Source organism: Vombatus ursinus, unplaced genomic scaffold (assembly GCF_900497805.2).
Source record: "Vombatus ursinus unplaced genomic scaffold, bare-nosed wombat genome assembly UNPS02014872.1, whole genome shotgun sequence".
In the NCBI taxonomy this organism is placed as follows: Eukaryota; Metazoa; Chordata; class Mammalia; order Diprotodontia; family Vombatidae; genus Vombatus; species Vombatus ursinus.
In genome coordinates, this window is record NW_020954650.1 from 2,090,101 (window position 1) to 2,115,970 (window position 25,870).

General features: G+C 35.5%; 1 protein-coding gene across 3 annotated transcripts in view; it reads left to right on the top strand.

The window, feature by feature from the left end:
• Positions 1-2,319: 2,319 nt before the first annotated feature.
• Positions 2,320-25,870, top strand: part of NLGN4X (neuroligin 4 X-linked) — a 316,482-nt gene continuing 292,931 nt past the window's right edge. For all 3 annotated transcript variants that reach the window (XM_027842429.1, XM_027842430.1, XM_027842431.1), the window contains exon 1: positions 2,320-2,791. In XM_027842429.1, the coding sequence (XP_027698230.1) occupies positions 2,320-2,791 (472 nt within the window). The remainder of the gene's footprint in view (positions 2,792-25,870) is intronic.

The following is a 25,870-nucleotide window of genomic DNA, read 5'->3' on the forward strand; positions in this document are numbered from 1 at the left end:
CTTTAAGTTTATATTCTGTTATATTGAGTACATTTTTGAGGAAACATCTATAGGAGTTAGCCATTTTCTGTTTTATTCAATTTTTTATGTGGAACTTTTTTTTGTTTTTTAGCTCATATTGGTGTTATTTTTCTGTCAAATGCATGCATTTAAAAATATGTCACATAAAAACATCTCTATACAGTGAGGAATATTCTCAAATGCTATAATGAATATTTTGTTCATTTATTAAGGCTTGAATTTCAAAAACATGGGTAATTTCTTTTTAAATTCTATTATTTAATTATGCAAACTCAGTACATTGATGTGTTTATTTCTGATCTATTGAAAATGTGAATTGGACCTTTAGAATGTAAGTGATGTCATATATTTTATGGACAAAATGCCTTGAAGGAGGGATTGGTTGATTAGCAAGCTTAGGGGCTTTCAAGGATATTGATTCAACCAAGCATAATGTCATCACCTGCTTCTCTTTTGGCTGTCGCTTAACCATTTAGAGGCTCTATCTACTCATGGCAAAATCCCAAATGTTTTATCAAGTAGAAAACAAAAAACTAGACTAAAACATGTCAGCGAATTTTTCTGTATTTTTTCTCTTTCCATAGCTTTAAACATGTTTAAAGGAATATTTGTTTAACTTTCTTAAACATTGTAATCACTATCAGGTGCTAAAAATCTGTTTTTCCCCCACATTACTACTCTGCAAAGGAGAAACAAAGGAAAACAGCCTAGCTTTTTTCCTTTCTATTCTAATGTACATTTTTCATTGAAATAGGATACATGGTTACATTTTAGATAAAAAACTCACAAATACTCCACATTGGTTTCAAGTTTTATATTTATACTTTGCAACACCACATTTGAAATCTCCTATAAACTCCTTGAGAGTAAGGATTAATTCATTTTATTTTATATTTGTATCTCCAGCACCTAGCAGGTGCTTTATAAATGCTTGTTGATTTTTGCTGATAGTTGGGAACTGCTTTCCTTTCTTGGAGGAAAGAGCATCATTTACAATAACTATTCAGCAGTGGGCAAAGATATTTAATGTCATATGAGAAGTGTTTTATCTAGTGTTAGTTAATGCTGTGCTAACCATAGAGAACAGTGTGGCATAGTATACAGTAAAAACTTGGGTTCAAGTTTGCTTCTAACAACATTAGTTCTGTGACCCCCTCGAGGAAGTCTTTTAACCTTTTGGTAACTCTGTAAGACTGCAAATTACAAAGATATGGCAATCTGCATCATATATGATTATCCTCTATCAGAAATTCCCTATACCAGTGAAATTGCAGGTCTGGACAAAAACAAATAGACAGATGAATAATTAAATAAACAAATGAATAGATGGATAAATAGATAAATATGTGAGTAAGCAAATAGATAAATAAATGAATAAACAAATCAATCAATTAATTATTTAATTACCTACAAATACAAAACAACAAAAAATTAAAAACAGAAAGATGGGGAGTGTAATTTTTTTAAAAAATGTAAATAAAGACTCTTTAAAAGCTCAATAGGAATGTAAGAATAATTTACCGTGAGATTTTAAAACACAACTTGAAATATTTTTATAAAACATCTGAATAAAGATAAAAAGTAGACCTACTCATAATTGTTAATTAGCTATCCAGAGAGTCCAAGTTGGGCTTGGACTAGCGAGTATACTTTTCAGTTTTTAGTAGAGAGAAAAAAAATTGCTGCTCATGTCTCATGAAAAAATTATTTGCTACTTTAATTTGGGGAAGCAGTGGGTTTTGTGGTTGTTGGTTTTTTGTCTTTTTTGGGGGCACGGTTGTTTGTTTGGGATTTTTTTGGTGGCTAGTCACAGACCAATCATGACTGTCGTGAAATCAGAAGATGATGTCACTATTATTTGTAAGGCATTTGGGCAAGGGGCAATGCTAGGAAGATAGAGGAAAATTCCTCAACTGTTCCTGAATTTTATTCATTTTAATGTTATGCTCTTTCTTATCCCATAGATTGGCATCTGTGCCTTGGCATCATCGAATGGGAGTCACTGTCCTTGTGAAGCTAAGTATTATCTGATGTTCACCGCATCATTTCAACATCCTACCTGGAGGAAATAGCTATTGGAAGTAAAGGAGGATTATATTTTTGGAATGGGCTATAAAGACATCAACAATATTGCTTTTTCCTAATACTGGAATGTGCCCATGACCAGTCTCAGAGGCTTCTCAGCACTGCCCTAGCTCTAGGCCTTTTATGCTCTAAAAAGTTTCTCTCTGTTTGGGGGACTGGTTTTATTTTCTCCTGGCTGTGGAAGACAGAGACTTTCTGATGTTGATGTAAACAATGTCGAGGCCAAAGGGACTGTTATGGCTTCCTTTGTTCTTCACTCCAGTTTGTGTCATGTTGAACTCCAATTTCCTCCTGTGGATAACAGCACTTGCGATAAGATTTACACTTATTGACAGTCAAGCACAATATCCGGTTGTAACCACAAATTATGGCAAAATCCGTGGCCTAAGAACACCTTTGCCCAATGAGATTCTTGGTCCAGTGGAACAATATTTAGGTGTGCCCTATGCTTCTCCTCCCACTGGGGAGAGGCGATTTCAACCCCCAGAGCCTCCATCCTCTTGGACAGGGGTTCGAAATGCTACCCAATTTGCTGCTGTCTGTCCTCAGCACCTGGATGAGAGGTCACTGCTTCATGATATGCTCCCCATCTGGTTTACTGCTAATTTGGATACTTTGATGACCTACGTGCAAGATCAAAATGAAGACTGCCTGTATTTAAACATCTATGTTCCCACAGAGGATGGTGAGTACTTCATGCAAACAAGACTATAAGCACACTAACTAAAGTAAGGGGGCAGGAAGGAATCTTTGATTGAAGATTTTTTACAAAGTTCTGTTAATGTCGTTTCCTATTACAACCCCTTGAGTTGTTTTCATATTATCAGATACAAGCATACTAATTTATTCTTCATTTATCCATTTTTTCACTCATTCATTGAACACTCATCATGTGCCTGCTGTGTGCAGAGAACAGTGTTACACTAGGTACACCTTTGATTTCCTGTCTCTTCTTATGAAATTATATCTTTTCTTTGTAGGCAGCAGAGCTCTGGGTGAGCATACACCACAATGTTAGACCAAGAATGATTAGTAAATAATGGAAGGTGGTTAGATGAGTAATAAAGACAGGATTTCCTCAGTCCCATTCTGAAATTGCAAAGTTTCAGGGTGTTTCTTTTTGTTAGCATTGTTTCCTTAAGTAGGATTTATTACTTCTTGCTGGTCTTGGAGGACAAAGAATCTATAACCATTGATCATGTTTTCATCAAATACAGAGTAAAATGGTTGTAGTGCATAATTCAGTGACCATTTCCATAGCATAATGTTGAAATACCTTTTAATTATTTTTTAATTTATTTTTGGTTTAGAAGTTGAGGTATCCAGAAGCAGATTTGGGTAGCCATATCATTTAGAAAAAAAGGCAATGGGGTAATGGATAGAAAGTTGTCCTTGGAGCCAGGAAGAGCCAGGTTCAAGTTATATCTCTGCCACATATTAGCTTTGTGACCCTGGGCAAGTCATGTAACTTCTTAGTGGTCTAGGTAACTCACTAAGACTATGTTTCAGGAATGATGCTGACCTGTACTGGCATAGGGAGTCTCCTGTTTCAGTGAAAACAAAGGTTCATTCCCTATCCTTAATGCATCAGAAAACTCTGGTTTACTTTAAAAGTATTTCATAATCTGTGACATAGGGCTACAAAATTTTAAGAAAAGTAGTGTTCAGTGCATCTGCTAATAATTTTCATAGCAATATATTCAGTAAAAAGATCCATGCAGGCTGTTGATGAGAGTTAACATCTTTATAATATTGTTTGGTGTTTTCTATGCATAGAAGCTTCACTTGGACAAGGGGCAAGGTAAAGCATGGGTTTAAAATAAGTAAATTTGAGTAGTAATGGACATTATCCCCTGGCTTAGGGCATGTCTTTCCTGTTTTGTGTGTCTGCTCTTTTCTCTTGAGCTTGAAATTCTGTTTCAGAAGATTTAGGATTAGTGTCTGAAATGAACAATTGTATTAACTCAATGAGCTCCACAACTTTATCTACTTTGTAGTTAACTGAAAATCTAGCCTCATGCATTTTGATTACTGCCTGCATAACGTCTAATAAGGCAGTCTGAACAAAATACAACAAAAACCAGACCTAAAAATGTGTCACCAAAGCTTACAAAGAGGGGCCCATCGAATCAGATTAAACAGACTCCAGTCCATTATCTGACTCTGGTCTGGCATAAGTTATTAGTGTTGTTATGGAGACAGAACACAGAATTAGGTTGTGAAGTCTAGGCCTGAAAATGACTCAAGGAGTTAAATTCACATTTGGAGCTCTTACTTAAATACAGTGTGCCAAAGCTGTCTTTATTTGTAAAAAGTCTCTCAGTGGCTGTTTTGTGCATGTGTGAAAAGATGGACAACAGCACCCAAAACCAATTAGAGCTCTTATTTCAGAAGCCTTCTGGGTCATGGTCTCTTTCTTTAGGGAAGGCGAAGAAAAGGACCTGAAAAAGAAGACTCAGATTGCTTTTAAAATGCATCAGCTGTGTGAATCTCTACGTGAGCTAGTTATGCCATAAAGCTAACGTTAGGTACCAGTGTGCCTCAATTATGCTACCTAGTTCCCTAGACAGTTATTTTGCTGTCATTTAGCCAAAATAAAATGTATAGGAAAGCCAATCAATAACTCCTTTGATTGTGGTGACCTATATTTCTATGTGGAAAAAATAAATCATAGAGGATGCGGGTCCTTTCATTGTTAAGTAGTAAATAACATATTTTGCAGGCACTTTAAAATAAAAACTATTGCCAAATGAAGTAGCAGTTTAAACCCAATCAGAATTATATGTTACATTTCTCTAGCACTTTATATTTTTCAAACTGCTTTCATGTCCATTGTCTCATTTGACCTTAATAGAGAATTCAACTATATAATGCAAGGCTAGAAGTGAGGAAACATCTCTCCAGTATATGTGGATCTTGAATTTTTATAAATGAAACTCTGAAGCTGCATGTTAAAATACTAATTCAGGCAAGTGAAGTTTTTAAGGCTGTGAAATTATTTCTGCTTGATTGAAGATACAGATCATTGAATGTCTATGTTGGTTACTTCTGCTATCCTAAGAGCCAAGAAGGAACACTATGTACTTAATGACTGATTATATGCTAATTAACCATTATACATCATGTCAAAGTTTTAAGGATCTATGATTTTATCCTCTGACAAATGCATGTCCTAATTCTTCCATGACTTAGTAGAAGATTTAATGGATTTCTTTTCCCTCCAAAATTTAGAGGGGGGCCAATCCTCTAATGAACAGTCAGTATAGCAGTACTTACATGCTTATGCTTACATGCCATGATCAGAATCCTCATTCCATCTTGTACTCTATTGTCATTTCATGAGCTGTCCTCTGTGCCTAGAATGTTGTCCCTTCTCACTTCCATCACTGAGAATCCCCTTGCGTCAAAAATCAGTGTATATGCCATATCTTACTAGATCCTTTTTTGATGCCCCTGATTGTCCCTGCTCTCTCCCTCTCTCAAAGTTTCTTTTATTTACTCATTTGTTTACCTGTTGTGTCTCCCAAAAGAATGTAAATTCCTTAAGGACAGGGTCTGCTTTTAATTTTTTACCTTTGGTTCCTAACAGATAGCACAATGCCTGATACATATAAATACTTATTGAATTGAAATAAATTTTTGAGACAGTTCTTTGTTCAACAGATACACAGTATTCTTAAGTACTTTTGCAGCTTTTCCATTTTGGTAGTATTTATTTGACCTTCTGTTCTGCTGGCAGAGAACTTGAGAAGAAAAAAAATAATGCACATGCCATGACAAGACATCATGACAAGGCATCAAAGCAGGTTATGGGTAGAGGCAATAACCATAAATACAAACCCCAAAATATGGAATTCAACTTCAGCTGATTCATTGGCCATATATAGAAATAGTGTGGTGTCCCTTCAGGTCAAGGTGAAGTTGAAATTTAGCAGTATTTTAATTAACATCTAAAAAACTGAAGCCAAAAATTCTCTTTGGGGGCCTAAAAAATTTTGCTTCTAAATTTGCCAAATCACTTTGATGAATGCCAAACTTCTTAATTTTCTAATATGTAGACATAATTCTGACTAGAAGTTTTCCATATTACAAATATATGTATTTGTTTTTCTTATAAGTTGAATATATAACACAAGAAAAATAGTTGGAAATTTAAAATTCATCTTGAAAGTTTGATCAAATATGAATTATTAATACCAAATAGAATAATACTACAAATCTCATTTTTAAGTAAACTGATTCTACTCACCTGCCTTACCTTGTACAGTCATATACCTGCATAACCTCCATCCATATATCTTGAAATTATTTATAAATTAAAAATCACCCCATTAAAAATATACATTATCTTCCATTTGTGTTTCTTGATGGCAGACTAAACTATAAATTAAGAGTAAGAAGTATAACCTTTAGTAGAAACTTACATTTCATCAAAAGCAGCCAGCTGTTTCAAAGATTGTTGTGAAACAAAACCAACCAATTTTAGAGAAGATGAGCAAAAACGTAAAGATGAGTATGATTATTATGCTAGTGGAAGATAAAGAAATTACTCTGAAAAGAGAGAAGGATTCATGTTAGAGAGTGTGCTGGGCAAATCTGGCAATTTTGGATGGAACCACATAGAAGTCTGTGAAATCCTATCAGAGGAGTTTCAGCTTGATGCTGTAGGCAGTAAGGAGTCATTGTGGGCTCTTAAGCAAAACACTGAAGTGATTCAAATGGTGTTTGATGAAAATTGGAATGGAAGTTAAATTCAGAGGGGATTAGAGTCAGGAAAAACATGAAGGTACCAATGAATGGTGTGAAGTGAGTTGATCCTAGCCTAAAGAAGTAACAGCAAAAACTGAAAGCAAGGGGAGAAGCCAAGAGACATTTGAAAGAGAGATTGTACGTGTCTTTCAGACAGGGCACATGGAAAAAATAGAAGAGATGGAAGAGTCAAATATGACTAAGATTTCTATCATAGGAGACTGGAAAAATGGTACTGCCAAAACCATGTTTATTTCTACCGCTAATGTTTCTGTCTTAAATTCCTAATGTAGAAAATACAATTTAACTTGACCTACTTCAGAGGTTTCGAAGCACTCTGAGAAATTTTTTTAAAAAATCTACAATTGTAAATTATCATTAGTGTATCTTTTTTTTTGCTAAACTATAAGTTATTATTAAATGTGATGCAAGAGACAATAAGTACCCATTTTGGATGAGCTATTCTCACTCTCTCTAAGGCCCACATAAATAAAACAAGGATGGAATTTCTAGCATCACTCCTTTAACTTGCTACTTGTTTGTACAACTACCTACCTACTTCAGCACCATGCCATCTAAATATGGAAATGAGCAACCAAATGCTATTTTGACTGTTTGCACATTCAGACACAAAACTGTCTATATACCAGCTTTATGCCAAGTAAGGCTGTGGTAACTGCCAAGGGGTGTGCGTGTACCTCGGTGAGATGCTGGCATTGTAGTGCACAGCTGTGTAGAGCCTGCTGGAATGGGAGGACACATGTCCTGGGGCTGTTAAAATAGCAAGAGAAAGGTGCTTAAAGTCAGTATAGCTCAGGGAAACCCAGGAATGATATCAGTAATAAAATGGGTCCTTCTTTCCTCAGCAGTACTGATTAGCCAATGCTTTTCCCTTTCTTGTAGCTCTTTGAGTTTCAGTTTTGACATTGGAGAAACAAATTATTGGATTAGATGATTTCCAAGGCTTCATCCAGATATGAAAACCCTGTCTCTAAGTAGATGAAATTGCTTAATGCCTCTCCACTCCATTTGTTTATGGATAATCTTTCTTTTTCCTCTTTGCCATTGGGCATGTGATATAGTACAGTCTATGCTGCTAGAGTCCTTTAGTTTTATACAGCATTTGCCTTATTCCCTACAATGCCCTATCAAAATATGCCTGTTCTGTTTTCCATTACCTTGAAGCCTTTCTTTGAGTTTAGAGGAATGTAGCAATGTTTGACAGCCTTCAAATGATGCAGTATTGTTTGGTTGGCTACAGAAGCCTAGCCTTCAGAATAGAGATTGAACCTTCTGGAACCCTCTAGGTCTGAAACTTCCTCTGAAGATAGACTTCTGTTGCTGTCTGAATCAGTTGTTTTGATTGTGATATTTGGGTTATATTGCCATGTTGTGGGGTTGTTGTGGGGAGTTAGGAGTCTAAATTTTCTGAAGCGCATTAACATAATATATGATAAACTGATTGGGCAATATACACATTAAATGTACGGTCCTAGGCTTCCCTAAAACATGGTATGAATATTCTTCCCTCACTGGAAGACTGCAGGATTCATTGAACCTTAGGTTATGACAGTGAGAATTGAGATTTCTCTCAGGGGAAGAGGAATAAACAATGGGAATGCAATATACATAGACCAAATGGACATTCTCTATAGATGCCTATGTGTATGCTATTGATTCTTACTGTGATATATTTTCAACATGAAATTATAGCACAGAGAATAGTTTAATATGTGACTCTGAGAGTAATACTCTGTATTTAGTACAAAATTTATACCTGAAAAACCTATACTTCTTTTTAAACATTCAATATATTGTCTCATTTAGAATTCATGTCCCAATGCAACTAATATAATATAAATAAAGGAAATTTGTTTAACATTAAAATAATTAAAATCTTAAATTACTAGCATATCTACACCATATACACATGTGTGATGCTTCTCGTGCATTGTCCAATTTTTCAAGTAACACATTTTTAAGTCAGTTCTGAGGCAGCTCAGCTTAAGAGATATTAAAGACAATCTATTTATGACAGCTCCATTCTGAATATGGCTTAACAAAGCAGCAGTTTTAGACTGAATGGGGCACAGACTATTAATCTCCTCTGCTTAATCCTTAACCTTTTATCTTTTTGAAGCTGCTTCTGTGAAAGGGATTTCTAGTTATTATGACTTATAGAAATCAAACATCAAGTAATCTTTAGTACTTATTTCTTGAAAAAGTACCTTAAAACAACAGTACCACAATTCTATAATAACAAAAGAATAATGTACATTGTTACTTTGTAAGATTAAGCAAGAATATTTGTTACATTTTCTTTTGTAGTTACTTCTGACTATGTATTTTTTTTTTTTTTAAGGCAATGGGGGCTAAGTGACTTGTCCAGGGTCACACACAGCTAGTAAGTGTCAAGTGTTTGGTCTGAGGCCGAATTTGAACTCAGGTCCTTCTAACTTCAGGGCTGGTGCTCTATCCACTGCACCACCTAGCTGCCCCTCTGACTGTGTTTGTAACAAAGCAATTGTAGAGTGTATTAGAAAAGCACTAGACAAAGTGTTGAGATCAATATTACATCTCAGTCAAACATTTAGCCAGGCACTGTGCTAGTTGCTAAAAATACAAATAAAAAAACAAAACTGTTCCTACCCTCCAGGAGCTTATGTTCTGTCAGAGGCCATGGAACATACACATAAAAATAAATACAAGATATATGCAAAGTAATTAAAAGGTAATTTTGGTAGGCAGGGGGAAGGTACTGGAAGGAGGAATGTCAGGAAAGGCTTCATGTAGAAGGTGAGGCTTGAGTTAACCTTTAAAGTAAGTTAGGGATTCCAAGAGACAGAAGTAAAGTGGGAGTGACTGCATTTCAGGCATGAGGAAAGCCCAAAGACAAAGGAGGGTGGAGATGGGGTATCACATGTGAGAAGAGCAAGTAAGGTCAGTTTGGATCAACCTTTAGAGTATATGAAGGGAAGTCATGTGTGATAAATCTGGAAACTGGAAGCACCTTTAGTGGATAGAATCAGTAATGTCTGGGTCCTTCCCCAGGCACTAGCTGAATGATCCTAGACCTCTTTTTGCCTCAGTTTTCTCATCTGTAAAATGGGGATAATAACAGCACTTCCTTCCCAGGATTGTTGTGAGGATCAAATGAGATAATTATGAAGTGCTTAGCACAGTACCTGACACATAGTAAATACTCCATAAATGTTGCTATTATTGTTGTTGTTATTACTATATTATCATTATTATTAAGTTACTTAACTTCTCTGTTCCTCAGTTTCCCTATCTATAAAATAAGGGAGTTGGACTTGATGACCTCTAAGGTTCTTTTATTTATGATTCTATGAAAGAGAGGCTAAAATCAGATTGGAAGGGTTTTTAATGCCAAAAAAAAAAAAAAAGAGTTTGCACTTATCTCAGAAGCAATGCAGCGAGCTACTGGAGCTTTTTGATCAGGGGAGTAATATGATCAGACTTGGTGAGTGCTTTGGGAAAATCAGTTTGGCAGCACTGCCTGGAATGCTTTCCATATTCACCTTTGCCTCCTGACTTCCCTGGCTTTCTTTAAGACTTAGCTCAAATACTGCCTTTTGCTGGAAGCCTTTGCTGAGCTGTCCTTTTGGTAATGCCTTACTGTTGAGGTCATCTCCCATTTATATTTTATTTTATGTGTAACTAGTTGTTTGAAAGTGGTCTTCTTCATTAGAATGTGAATTCTTTCAGGGCAGGAACTACGTATTTACTTTTTTTTTTTAAATCCCTAGTGCTTAGTACAGTGTAGGGCTTAACACCCAGAAAGCCCAATGACCTGCTGACTGATTAGATTGGAGAGAAGAAATAGGGAAACTGAAAAAGGAATACAAGTTAGGAGAATGTTCAATTAGTCAATCAAGAAGCATTTATTCATTTCTACTATGCAACAGGCATTGTTCTTAGGTTCTAAATATAAAAATAAATAGTGAATGAATGAAAAAATAAATAAATAACAAATAGTTTTAAGAGTCCCTGCTCTCAAATATCTTACATTCTATTGCAGTTATCCAGGAGAGAAGTGACTGAGGGACTGAGATCCATTATTGGTTATATAAATGGAGAGAAAGGGATAGATGGAAAAGATACTGTGTATCATTGAGAAGATTTGACCACCTGTTGGCTACATGAGATGAGGAAAAATAAGGAGTGTTACATGGAGGTTGTAAACCATGGTGATCAAAAGGATTTGAAAGGGGGTGATTTGGTTTGGGAGGAATAATAACGAGGTACTTTGAGGGAATTAAGTTTGAGATGCCTCTAAGATATACAGTGGGAAATTTTCAATTGGCTCAGCACACATACTAGAGTTAGTATAGATTCTGGCACTATCTAGCTGTGTGATGATGGGCAAATCACTTCTCTGGGCTTCAATTTCTTCATCTATAAATTGAAGAGATTAGATTAGATGACCTGCAAGGTCCCTTCTAGCTATGTAATTTTGTGATGTGATGTGACTTATTCATACCTAACATATAGCAGCAAACATCCAAGAGAAAAGTAAAATGTTCAGTCAGCTATGTAGATGTTTTAAGTTACCAAGAGTAAACCTTCAAATATTTAAAAGTTTCACAGATAATTGACTGGATTTTTTTCAATTTCAATTAGAAATTTGACATTGTCTAGTGATTGTTCATGAATAAAGAGGTATGTGAAAAATCATTAAATATTAAGAGTTAACTAAAAGGTATTAATGCATTTGGAAATTTGCTTAGTTGAAATTGGCTAAATAGGCATGTAGTTCTCTATAATAATTATCTTCCCATTTCTAAAGTAGCAGAGAAAGGAGGAAATAGTAAATTATTCATTCAAAATCCCATTAGAGAATATTGTGACACAGCAATTCAGTATCTTTAGAGGAATATTCCACACTACATTTGCTCTGTGCAGGAAAGAACCTCAGAGGATATATAACCCAAACCTCAACTGAGCAGACATAATATGCTTTGCAGCATTTGTTGTTTAGTTTTTTCCAGTCATGTCCAACTCTTTGTGACCCCATTTGGGGTTTTCTTGGTGAAGATACTGGAGTAGTTTGTTATTTCCTTCTCCAATTCATTTTACAGGTGAGAAAAACTCAGGCAAATAGGGTTAAGTGACTTGCCCAGTGTCACAGAACTAGTAAGTGTCTGAGGCATGATTTGAACTTAGTTCTCCCTGACTCTAGGCCTAGAGCTCTATCCACTGCACTATCTAGCTATGCTTTGCAGTGTACAGAAAAGTCTTCACACGTAGCTTGCTTGAAGACCTCAAGTTTTGGGGAACTTACTACCTACAGAGGTAGACAATTAGACTTCTGAATTGGTTCTGATTGGTAGAATCGTGTTCCTTATATCAAACCTAAGCTTGCCTTTGAATCTTCTGCACACTGCTTCTAATTCTACCATCTTGGGTTAAGCACAGCGATTCTAAGTCTATTTTTTTCTTCATGATGGTTGTTCAAATACTCAAGAACTGTTAACATGTTCTCCTTTAGTCTTCTCTAGGCTAAACTAAAAATTGCTATGTATTTTAACCATTCTTCAGATGGCATTAAAAACAGTGCCTTCTGCTATCATGATTTTTCTCCCCTGATCACTAAATCGGGGCTTCTTAAACTTTTCCCACTCATGACCCCTTCAGCACTTCTTAAACTGTGGGTTATGATCCCACGTGGAGTCTATGCGAGTCTAGATTTTAAATGTCATCTCTAAAGTATCCCTTGTCTAAGATTATACTAGCTTTCTTGGCTGCCACACCATACTATTGTTTAATGTTGAACCAGTTTTAGTTTAGTAGAAGTCCCTATCTTTTTTAGATAAAATGACACATTTCCCCTATATTATACATGTGAAGTTTATATTTTTAACCGAAGTTTAATTCTTTATATTTATCCTTAATAAATTTCAGTGCATTTTATCCATCATGAAGTTCTCCTTTGTTAAGGAATTTCTGCCTAGTGACTCTTTCCTCTCCTTCTTAGGTTTTTTATAACCTGAAATACACCCTGTGTGCCTGTTTATTCATCACTGATAAAATGGTTGAACAGCACAAGGCCAAACACAGATCTCCGTAGGCCGCTGATGACACCTCAGGTTTACAGTTGAAGCATCAGTGGCTAGGCTACATTTGGAGTCTGTTGATTCGACTTCTCTTTCCACCTACTTGTGTTATTACCTAACTTATGTCTCTCCATCTTTTCTACAAATATCATGCGATTATCAGATTCTTTCCTAAATTTAAAGTAAGTCATATCTAAAGGATTGTCCTGTCAGTTTATTAAATTTGTCACTATTTTTTGACTTAGGAAAAAAATATTAAAGTAATGAAGAAAAAATAGCATTTGTGATTTTATTTAACAGACATTTAAATTTTGTTACTCTTGTCATTTAGCGTATAATCTTAACAGAATATTAAGACCATGACCATACTGAGTGACTTTCATGTGCAGACTGGAAGTACATCCAGTACTATGGTGTCAATATGGATTTCGTTTTCATTATTGCCTAATTGTGTCTTGAATCAGTGGAGGGAAGAAGACAGAAGAGGTTTCCACCATCATCCAATGTTATTACATTCATTGTCATTAGTTAGAATGTCAGGTCAGTAAGTAGAATACCAGGCTGTGTACTTGACAGTTCAGTGACAATGGTACAGAGAGGAAGTAGGAGTGTTTTTTTTTTTCTCTTACATTTTCACCCCAATATTTTTCAATAAATTTGTATTTACCCAAAATTTCTGCTTCAGGTCCTATGAAATACCAATCCTAAATTCCAAGTAATTGTGCCATTAGTTTTTGTTGTTTTTACTGATGTTGTTGATGTCTTATTTGGTCTAGACATGTGATTACATGAGTGCAAAGAAATTAAAAGTGTGGCAGCTTCTTATATTAATACAGATCACCTACTAGTCTGTAGCTTATAGAGCTGCCTGTGGCCTTGAGGGTAAGTTACTCATATTTACAAAATCAGAATGTATCAGAGGTAGGGCTTGTACTTAGATCTTCCTAACTCTAAGGCTGGCCATCTCTTCACTATGCTATACCGCTTCTGATATGCAATCTGTATTACTATGAAAATAACATCAGAGAATTAAGTAATATTTAGCTGAAATGGTAGACTAATTCGTTAAAATGCTCAACTACTTCTGGAATTTAGCTTTTCACTTCTAAGATACAAAATGTATAAACACTGTCATTGTAACTTTTGGAGATAGATTAATGTTTATCATCCTTTCAGATTTTCATTCTAGTGTTCTGAATTAGGATACTGGTTCTACTACTTACTCCAAGTATGACTTGGGAAAAATCATTTTATGTTTCTTAGCTTTAGTTTCCTTATCTCTAAAATTATTAGATAGGTCAAGGTGAGCTACTCCATCACATCATAGATTTAGATCTGTGAGAAACCTTTGTGTTTATCTAATTCAACTAGTTCACATAGATAGTAAGTTGTAGAGAATCAGGACTTCCAAGTTTTCTTACAACTCCAAATAATGTGATTCTACTTCATTTACTAGACATCTAATATGACTCCAAAGAAGTCACTTAACTTCTCTATCTTTAAAATAGAGATTAATAGTAAAATCTTAGTTCTCCCTCATCTGTAAAATAGAGATTAATAGTAAACTCTGCCCAATCCACAAAATAGTAGCGAGAATCAAGACATAAAAATGTGAAAGTGTTTTATTCATTCTAAAGTACTAAACACATAGAAGGGGTTGCTATTGTGGATGGTGGTAAAATTGAGACAAGAGGATAAATAGGCAGTGACTTAATGGCATATTAGAGTTTGGGTTCTTGATTGCCCAATATATTGCTTACCTTCTTCAGCTATCCTATCCCCACACTATGTCAGGATTCATTTTTTTTCATTCACTTGTGTGTTTAAATAAAAAAAAATAAAGTGCTGATGCATTCAGTTGGGGAATGAAGAAGTGTGGACTACAAAGCAAGTAAAAATGAAAATGGATGTCTTCTTGATTAGGCAATGAGCTTCAAGCTTGTTTCCTGGGGACTTAGATAACAGTGGGTGTATTTTTCATGATAAAGTACAGAGCTTTGAAAGTGGCAGACTAGTGGCCATGCTAAAGATCTCAGATATCCTTAAACCTTGATTTCTTACAGGTTAAGATAGCAGCAGGAAAAGGCAAAGACAATGTTAATGGCAATAAGTATATTAAGCATTTATTTAAAAAGTAAAACATAAAGATGCACCCTACTCTTTCCCCACTCCTACATTTGACATTGCCTGTGGAGAAACAAGTATATCTTATTTAGCACAAATCATATGATGTAAGTGGTTAGCCTGACAATAAAGGGGAAATGTATTTTGTTTGACCTTTCCTAATTACTAGGAAAAAGGCAAAAAAAAAGCATAGAAAATTACATGATTTGCTTGCTGCCTCTTTCATATGGAAAAAAAACACTTTTCTGGAAAAAAATTCCTTATATCTATCACAATTTTCTGAGGGAGAAGAAATTTCCAATAAAAGGTCAGGGGCTGTTTCATTTCCATCTTTATGTCCTAGAACGTAACACTATGTCTCTCACATACGTAAGAAATGCTTATTTAATTTCTCTTTGACATGTAAATTATACTATTTTATTTGAAAATATTATCAATGTCTGCCTTGAGAATGGCTGGCATTACTACTTAAAAATCTGGCCCTGTGTAACTTTGCCCCATGTAGACAGAACAGTGCTATGACCACTATCTCTAAGGAATGGAGCTTTAGTGGTAGAATGGCTATCATTATGTGAAATGAATGTCTTTTTTCTTAACCCCCAACTTACTTCTCCCTTCCTCTCCATGTTCATTTGTTTCCTGTCTTTCTAATGGTGATGATAATAATAACAATAATAGTGGCTAGCATTTATGTAGTACTTTAAAGTTTCCAAAGCTCTTTGGTAATTTAATTTAATTTTTAAAATTAATTTAAGTTAATTTAAATTTAATCTATTTAAATTATTTTAAATTTCACTCATTTCATCTTCATAATAGCTCTGGGGTAGATGTCCCATCTTGCAGATGAGAAAATTGAGGCTGACTAGGGTTAAATAACTTACCTGCGGTCACACAACTAATAAGTGTCTGAGGCTAATTTTGAATTCAGATCTTTCTGCCTATCCACCTGATAATTAATCATCAGATATTTATTGACCACTTGTAATTTTTCTGGCAATTCTGTGTGCTGAGCACATCTCTATTTCTGTTCAGATCTACTTCTATTTCATCTTTGCAACATCTCTAGAACATTCCCGGTTCTCTCCTCTGATACTTGCTGCCATCCTGGTGTAGACCCTCATTTCCTTGCTCTTGGACTATTGCAATAGCTTGCTGGTGGTTATGGCTGCTTCAAGTCTCCTTCTGCTCTAATTCATTTCCCATTCAGTGACCAAAATGATTTTCCTAAAGTGCACATCCAACCATCTTACCCCCTTACTCAGTAGCTCCAGTTGCTTCTTATTACTTCCAGGATCAAATATAAAACCCTCTGTCATTCAAAGCCCTTCACAATCTAGCTCTACCTCCCCTACCTTTCTGGTCTTTTTACAGATTATTCCCAACTATATAGTCTTCCTGTTCTACAAACGAGATGCTCCATCTCTTAGCTATGGGCATTCTCTCTGGCTGTCCCCCATGCTTGGAATGCTCTCCCTCCTCATCTCTGCTTCTTGACTTCCTTTAAATCCCAACTAAAATCCTATCTTCTATAGGAAGCCTTTCCTATTCCCTCTTAGTTTTAATTCCTTTCCTCTTTAATTTCCCTTCTATCCTGTAGCTTGTTTGTATATGTTACTTTGCTTGTTATCTCCTCCATTAGATTGTGAGCTTGAAAACAGGGACTAACTTTTTCCTCTTTTCGTATCCTCAGTGCTTAGCACAGTGTCTGACCCATGGTAAACACTTAATACATGCTTATTTATTGACTTCTTTCTCACAATTGACTTTCAACTTGGAATGTGGAATCTGTGTGTCTTTGTCTCTCTTAGCCTCTTTTTTATTCAATCAAATATATCAGTTCAATTCAACAAACATTTGTTAAACAAGCAGTATTTATTGAGTGCTTAATATGTTTAAGTCTCTGGCACTGGAAGTTGTGAAAAGGCAAAGATGTTTAAGTTGCTTTTGTCAAGCAGCATGTAATTCAGTTGGAAAGATAAATAACAAATGTTTAACAAGAAATGTTTATTAAGTAACTAACCTGTGTTCAATGTTGTGCTAACTGCTAAGGAAAACACAAAAACACAAAATCCAATCCAATTCAATAAGCATTTATTAAGGATGTATTAAACACGGTATAAAACACTGTTCTATTTGCTGAATTTAAAGACTAGATTAAAAAAAAAAAACCAATCCCTGCCCTCAAAGAATCTATGACCTACTATGGGCATAAAACATATAATTGGATAAGGATCTGTGTAATAATTTGAGAAGGAAGAGAGCACAAAACAATGAGGTTAGTAGAGAAAAGATTTTTTTTTGTAGGAAGTGGTACCTGATTGGAGCTTTGAAAAAAAATAGGAATTCTTTAAGTAGAATTGACAAAATAGGGCAAATGTGAGAATTAGGTGTTATAGCAATTCAGAGGGAAAATGGTAGACTAGTGTAGTTAAGGAAGGCTTCATAGAGGAGGCTTCAGTCATCTTTGAACTTCTTATAAGCTCTTCTGCAAAGTTCATAGGATCTATTTAAATTTTGAGTAACAAGACATAAGGCATTTAACAAAATCTTTAGAATAAAGTTATTTTTTTCTGTTATTAATAGTATGGGGTGATCTTTAAGGACAAGAGAGAGAATCAATGACTTTCATAAAAGCATACACAACATCCTTACCAAATCTGTAAATAATGGAAAGTTGAGAAGGATAGATGGTAGTATCAGGATCCAGAAAAGATCTTGATAGAATACAGAGATAGTCACCAAAATTTTTAATTAGGCATCTCATTAATAAAAAAAAAGTGTTGAGCATAAATTCTCAATATACTCATTTATATCTAAATTGTATAAATGTACTGTTGTACTAATATATTATGCACATTATAAACCCTATGCAATTTTTTGTGAAAGATGAGACAATTATGAAATAAACATTTTAAGTTCCCTTTTTTATTTCACTTACTGGCTCAAAACCTCCTTTCACTCTCACTGAATAAAAAATAGTATTTTAGATGGGAACAATACAATTTACTTGGCTTTGTCATTTTTGAAAGCTTAGTTTAATATTATGTGATACAACAGTAAGCATTATGCCAAAAGTGAACAAATGGATGATATTGCCACCATCATTCCCTTCTGTTGTTGAATTCCCATTATTACATCAAGATGCCTTGCATCCTTGTTAGATACCCATGTTAGATAACATGTTACTATATGAGGTATAAACAGAGGAAAGGTGCCTGAGTCAATATTAGTAAAGTTTAGTTTTTTTTTCCTTTGGTAATGTCTTTTTATATACTAGCATTCATAACTTATTTTCCCCAAATGCACAAGTCCTACCTTAATCATCTTGTCACAGTTTGTTAATCAGTAGCACCTAACTTGCTATAAACAAATACAAATGGGGTTGTAAATTGAACTTGTGTGTAGGATTACATTCACATTATTTAAGGAAGTCATATTATTGGAACTCTGGATCAGAAAGAATGATTAATATGAACTGCATTAATGTATTATTTCAATTACAGTCTGAAATATAGAGTAAGCCTAGTTCAGGAGTCTGGAATGGAATACTGATTTTTTCTCATTTCCAACCTAGCTATACTTATTTTGAACTCCTTTGGTTTTCTCTATCCTTCCCCTCTAACCTCCACCCCATTGGCTGCATTATTGGGAAATTTCATCATCTTGCGTGATCCAATTAACCTTTTTCTTCACTCCTCAGTCTTACCCATTACCCCTCTGACTGAAGGGTGGAGCCATGAAATTCTCTATTTGAGAATGCGGGACAGGAGCAGACATCTCATTTCTCACCTATCTGCACTCATTTTGGACTTATTAGGGTTCCCCACCATGTTCCAGCGCTTGAGTACCATATGCCTTCCCCATGCCTAATATTTACCTTGCCTTTGTGTGTTGTATTCCCTCATGAGATTGTGAATTCCTTGACGGTGTGAATTGTCTTTTGTTTGTATTTTTGTTTCTTCAATCTTTAGCATAGTACCTTACCACATAGAAGGAGCTTAATGAATATTTATTGACCATCGATTATTCAGAGTGTAATTATGAATAGCTCTTCTTGCACATTATCTTTTTTTCTGCCTCCTCTTTTAAGATACTCATAAGTAAAAAAGTAATTATAGTTCTTCAGGTACTGGTTGTTTTGTTTCTTTGTTTTTGAAAATTATAATGACAAGCTGTTTTTTTAAGTTCTTTCTCAATAACATTTTGGAAAAAGCTTTTGAGAAAATACAATACCCATTCCTATTAAAAACACTAGAGAGCATAGGTATAAATGGAGTCTTCCTTAAAATAATAAATAGCATCTATCTAAAACCTTCAGCAAGCATAATATGTAATGGGGACAAGCTACAAGCATTTCCAACAAGATCGAGGATGAAACAAGGATGTCCATTATCACCACTGTGCTGGAAACGTTAGCTTTAGCAATAAGAGAAGAGAAAGACATTGAAGGCATTAGAATAGGCAAAGAAGAAACAAAGCTATCACTCTTTGCAGATGACATGATGTTATATTTAGAGAATCCCAAAGAATCAAGTAAAAAAAGTACTTGAAATAATAAACAACTTTAGCAAAGTTGCAGGCTATAAAATAAACCGACATAAATCGTTGGCATTTCTATATATTACCAACAAAGTCCAACAGTAAGAGATAGAAAGAGAAATTCCATTTAAACTTACTGTAGACATTATAAAATATTTAGGAGTCTACCTCCCGAAACAAACCCAGGAATTCCGTGAACACAATTACAATACACTTTTCACTCAAAGAAAATCAGATCTAAATAACTGGAAAAACATCAGTTGCTCATGGGTAAGCCAAGCTAATATAATAAAAATGACAATTCTGCCTAAGCTAATTTACTTATTCAGTGCCATACCAATCAGACTACCAAAAAATCATTTTATAAAGTTAGAAAAAATAATAACAAGATTCATTTGGAAGAACAAAAGGTCCAGAATATGAAGAGAACTAATGAAAAGAAATGCAGAGGAAGGTGACCTAGCCATTCCAGATCTTAAATTGTATTATAAAGCAGCAATCATCAAAACTGCTTGGTACTGGCTAAGAAATAGAGTGGTGGATCAGTGGAATAGGTTAAGTATGCAAGACACAGTAGTCAATGACTATAGTAATATATTATTTGATAAACCCAAAGACCCCAGCTTCTAAGATAAGAACGCACTCTTTGAAAAAAACTGTTGGGAAAACTGGAAAAGAGTATGGCAGAAACTAGGCATAGACCAAAATCTCACACCATATACCAAAATAAAGTCAAAATGGGTTCATGATTTAGATATAAAGGCTGATACTATAAGCAAACTTGTAGAGCAAGGAATAATTTACCTGTCAGATCTATGGAGAACAGAAGAATTCATGACCAACAGGAGATAGAGAACATTACGAAAAGCAAAATGGATAATTTTGATTACATTAAATTGAAAAGTTTTTGCACAGACAAAGCCAATGCAACCAAGATTAGAAGGAATGTAGAAAATTGGGAAAAAATTTTTACAACCAGTCTCTCTGATAAGGGCCTTATTTCTAAAATATATAGAGAATTAATTCAAATTTATAAGAATACAATCCCTTCCCCAATTGATAAATGGTCAGAGGATATGAACAGACAGTTCTCAGATGAAGAAATTAAAGCCATCTACAGTCATATGAAAAAATGCTCTAAATCACTATTGATTAGAGAAATGCAAATCAAAAGAACTCTGAGGTACCAAATCACACCTATCAGAATGGCCAACATGACAAAACAGGAAAACGATAAATGTTGGAGAAGATGTGGGGGAATTGGAACACTAATGCATTGTTGGTGGAGTTGTGAAATGATCCAACCATTTTGGAGAGCAATTTGGAACTATGCCCAAAGGGCTATAAAAATGTGCATACCCTTTGACCCAGTAATAGCACTTCTAGGGCTATATCCCAAAAAGATCACACAAACAGAAAAAGGACCTACATGTACAAAAATATTCATACCAGCTCTTTTTGTGGTAGCAAAGAATTGGCAATTGAGAGGATGACCATCAATTGGGGAATGGCTGAGCAAGTTGTGGTATATGAATGTGATGGAATACTATTGTGCTATAAGAAATGATGAACAGGCTGACTTCAGAAAACCTGGAAAGACTTGCATGGTCTGATGCTGAGTGAAGTGAGCAGAACCAAGAGGACATTGTACACAATAACAGCCACGTTGTGTGAGGACTAATATTGATAAACTTAACCCTTCCTGGCAACACAAGGATCTAAGACATCTCCAGAGGCCTTGTGATGGAAAATACTATCCACACCCAAAGAAAGAAGTATGGAAACCGAATTGCTATTTTTTTTCTCTTCTGTTGAGTTTTGTTTCCTCTTTCTGATGGGTCCTCCTATTGGTTTTAATTTCTATTTACAACATCACTAATGTGAAAATATGGTTAATATGAATGTAAATGTATAACCTATATCAGATTATGTGCCATCTTGGGGAGGGTGGTTGGGAGGAAGGGGGAGAAAAATTTTAAAGTCAAAAGCATATGGAAGTGATTATTGATAAATCAAAATAAATTAATAAAAAAAGTAAAAAATATAACATTTTGGGATGTGCTTAGTGGTTTCTCAGGTTTCAAACTTTTTCTACCATCATAATTACATTTGCAGGATCGTTGTTCTCTTCGGTCTCCCTCTTTCTTGGGTTTAGAGTCTTGACATGTCTTTTCTGTTAAGGTGTTATCTTCCTCTTTTTTAAGATCATCTGCATTGATATCAGAAATAGGGGGAGGCTACATCACTCAGTGGATAGTGTTGGAGTTGGAGGGATGGAGGCCTGAGTTCAAATCTATCCTAACTGTGTGACTATAGGCACTTACTTGACCTCTCCCAAACTCAATTTCCTCATCTGTAAAATGGTAACAATAATAACCTTTATTTTCCAAGATTATAGTGAGGATAAATTAAAATAACATTTGTAAAGCACTTTACAAGCCTCAAAGTGCTATATAAATGACAGATATTATCTTTATAATTCTTTCTCCAAATGATACAAAGCTGGATGCAGTTGGCAGTGATTTTCTGATGTCATTGAAGAAAATTATCTGAGCCCATCTTTGCCTGGGCATATTGAGTGTTATGGGCAGCATCAGGGGTTGTGTCAGAGACTTGCCCAAAAATCTGTATCATTTATATACACAGCACTTTATCATCTTCCATTTTCTTTGATTCAATCTGTGGAAGCTCTGCCCATAGCCTGGAGTCAGCAACCTAACTCAGCCAGCATTACAGAGGCAGCTTTTGAAGAGGGCTCCATCAATTCCAAATACAGGTCTGGAATTTTTTTTTTTTTTTAGTATATAAAGATTCAATATCCTATTCTTTTTTTCTTCAGCAAAATCAAATGTGAAGAATCACCCACAAAGTTAAGCAAGATATTGAAATGTTCCTCTCTGTGATTTTCTACTTTCTGCCTTTTTCTCAATAAAGAGAGAATGAAAAACATTACATGTATACATAATTATTCTGGCTAAACACTTTCCTAAGTGCTGGAGATGTAAATACAAAATTAAGGCAGTTTTTGTCCCAAGGAGCTTACATCCTAATGGGGGAGTCAACATGAAGAGAGGAGTGATATCCAGGGACAAGAGTTATGGTTTGGGAAGTCATGAAGATGGCCAGTGAAACAAAAGAACCATCCACAACTACAGCTTTCCAGAGGCAATGCTGGAAAGGTAGTGGTGATTTTGTTATACTTCATAAAGGAAGAGGTGTATGGGGCAAGCATGGATAGGTGCATGGCAGTACAGGAAATGGCTAAAGGAAGGTGAGGACACATGTTATCAGAGAGTGTAAACCTTAGGTGCTTAGTTTCTCCCAGGCATGGCCTCTGGTGGTCCAATATCAATACCTTGATATCCATCCCAGCTATAGATCATCTTTCTCTTGGAATAATTTCTCTATTCATTTTTCTGTTTTTCCTACTGAGGATAATTTCTGCATTATTGTTCCCTTGGATTTAAGTCCTTTATGACTTGGCTCCAATCTATCCTTCCTCTCTGATGCTCTAATTCTATTTCCTGCACTCTTTAATATAGTCAAAGTAGCCTTCTTGCCATTCTTCATACACAATACTCCATCTCCCATCTCTTGCCCTATTCACTGGCTTTTCTCTGTGCTTACAATCTGCTTGTTCTACATGATTCCCTCTTCAAAAACCTAATTTTCTTCAGGGTTTAATTCAAGGGCTACCTTTTACATGAAGCCTTTCCACATCCTTCCAACTGCTAGTTCCTGGACCTAGAGATTAAGTTATTTCTATTTTGCATATACTATTTGTATACATGTTGTCTGTCCCAGAGACAATGTAAATTTTTTGATGCCATGTATTATTTTATTTTACCTTTGTCTTTGTGTTCCTAGATCCTAGCATATAGTAGTTTATTAATAGCAAATTGTTTAAAATTTCACATAGTTATCAATAGCATACATTGGTGTGTTAGCAAATGTTTCCTGACGGATGGATTGATTGTCCCTATTCATTGGGCTTATGGGATTAGGGCTCTCACTTGACTTCCAGAGGTCCCCCTGCTGTGTTCCTTGTGCCCCATGGCTTCCTTCATTGTCACTGCTGCTTTGTTGATATTGCAACCTGTTACTTCTTGGGTATGGGCGGGGAGGAGCAGGGAGGCAGGCAACTTCCCCCAAACTATATTTGTCTTCCCTAATCCAATTAATCATCTTAAATACTTTTCAACTCTGGATATACAAAGCTAGAGCAATGAAAGCTAGAGCTGTAACTAAAATATGACATTTAATAGTAATAAATGTAAAGTCTTATACTTGACTTTCAGGCATATATTTCTCAAGTACAAGAAGGAGGAGGCATGATTAGACATCATTTTGTCTAAAGATATGGGGTTGAGGGATGGGCCACAAATGTAGTGTGACTTAGCTAATGCAGACTTGGGCTTCAATGAGAGTCATAAATTTCAGATATAGAGTTCATAGTCTTGCCACTCTTGTTCTATTCAGACCACATCTTGAATATTGTGTTTGGATAACTCAATTTTTGGAAAATAATTGACAATCTAGATGGGGTCCAGAGGGAAACAATCAGACTGATGAAGGGCCTCAACTTTATGCCACATGAAGATTATGTGAAACACCAGAGTTTTTTAATTTAGCCTGAAGAGGAAACTTAGAGAACACATTAGAGCCATCTATAAGTATTTGAAGGATATTTTTAATGTGAAAGGGGGTTTGATTTGCTCTGGATAGCACGGAGGGCAGAATTTGGAGCAATAGGTACAAATTGCAAAGAAGCAAATTTGGCTTAATGTAAGGAAGATATAATGAAGAACTTGTTAACCATTAGAGCTATCCCAAAGGGGAAAGGGCTAGTTCAGGAAGTAGCAGGTTGTTTCTAACTGGATATACTTAATGAAAAGCTTATTGCCCCCATGCCATATATAGAATTGCCCCCCATGTATAGAATGGATTTTCTTGGGTTATGATTTGAGATTTGCAAATTTGTAGGACCTAGATGGTTGCTGAGGTTCCTTCCCAGTTTGAAATTCCATAAATATGTGAATCTGTGAAAAGGATAAAACTATGGAAGAATCAGGATGAAAATGTCACAATTAGTATTGACTAGGTACATTGCTAATAGCTTTCTCTTTGTAAAATGACTGTCTAGGTGTCCTGCTAATGTCCTATTTTTTATTTATGATGTTTACTTAATCATGAATTTTTTTTAAAAATTAATTTATTGGATGTTTCAAGACCTAAGGTCTAGTATCAACATCACCATTAATGAAGTGTATAACCAGGTTATAAAGGATGTCTCTTTGCTTGGGGATTAGAGAATGGGATGGAAAGCATAGGCATATTGAGAAATGAAGGTAATGCAAAAACATAAGGCATCAATGGAAAAAAAAGATCCCTGATGCTGGGGGCAGAGCCAAGATGAATTAGAGACAACCTAGCTGAATTCTCAACTCTCCCTTCCAAGCAACTTTAAAATAACTCCTCTAATCAAACTTTGGAACAGTAGAGCCAAAAAAAAAGTCAGGGTGAGATATTTTTCTGGCCTAAGAAAACTTAAGAGGTTGTCAAGAGAAATTTGTGACAACAGGTTGGAAGTCTGTCTGGAGCCTACATGTATGGTGGCAGCAATAGCTGATGCAACAACAGCAACAGCTTCAGGAGCTCTCATCTCAGATATGGTAAAGAGGGTCAGAAAGAGATCATAGGGGACCCTTTACTGGCACTGGATACAACTGGCACTGATTGCCCATATGCAGTTCAGGATTACAGGACAGAGAAGAGTACAGGGGCTTGGTCACAAAAAAGCACAGTTCCAAGGCAAAGAAAGCACTAGCACTTATGGTTGCAGGGAACCAAGGGCCCTTCTTGGGTAAAGACTAGAATGCAGACTAGGAGAATAGTAACCATACCTCTCCCAACATCACACTGAATTGGAAGCATGGGAAAGCAGACCCCCAGAACTAGCACTACAAAGAAGCATGAAAAAATCTGAAACTTGGAACAGTGCCTCTCCACCACCAGGTGAACAGAGCCCAACTTTAGCATAAAGTTCAAAGTCAAGAAACAAGAACAGCAAAAGCATGTTAGCATAAAAAGCTATTATGTGGAAGGGAAAACCAAGACATAAACTCAGAAGAAGACAATAAAGTGAAGGCAGCTACAAACAAGGCCTCAAAGAAAGATGCTAATTGGACCCAAGTTCAACAAGAATTTCTGGAAAAGTTAAAGAAAGATATAAGAGTGATAGAGGAAAAATTGGGAAAAGAAATAAGAGTAATGCA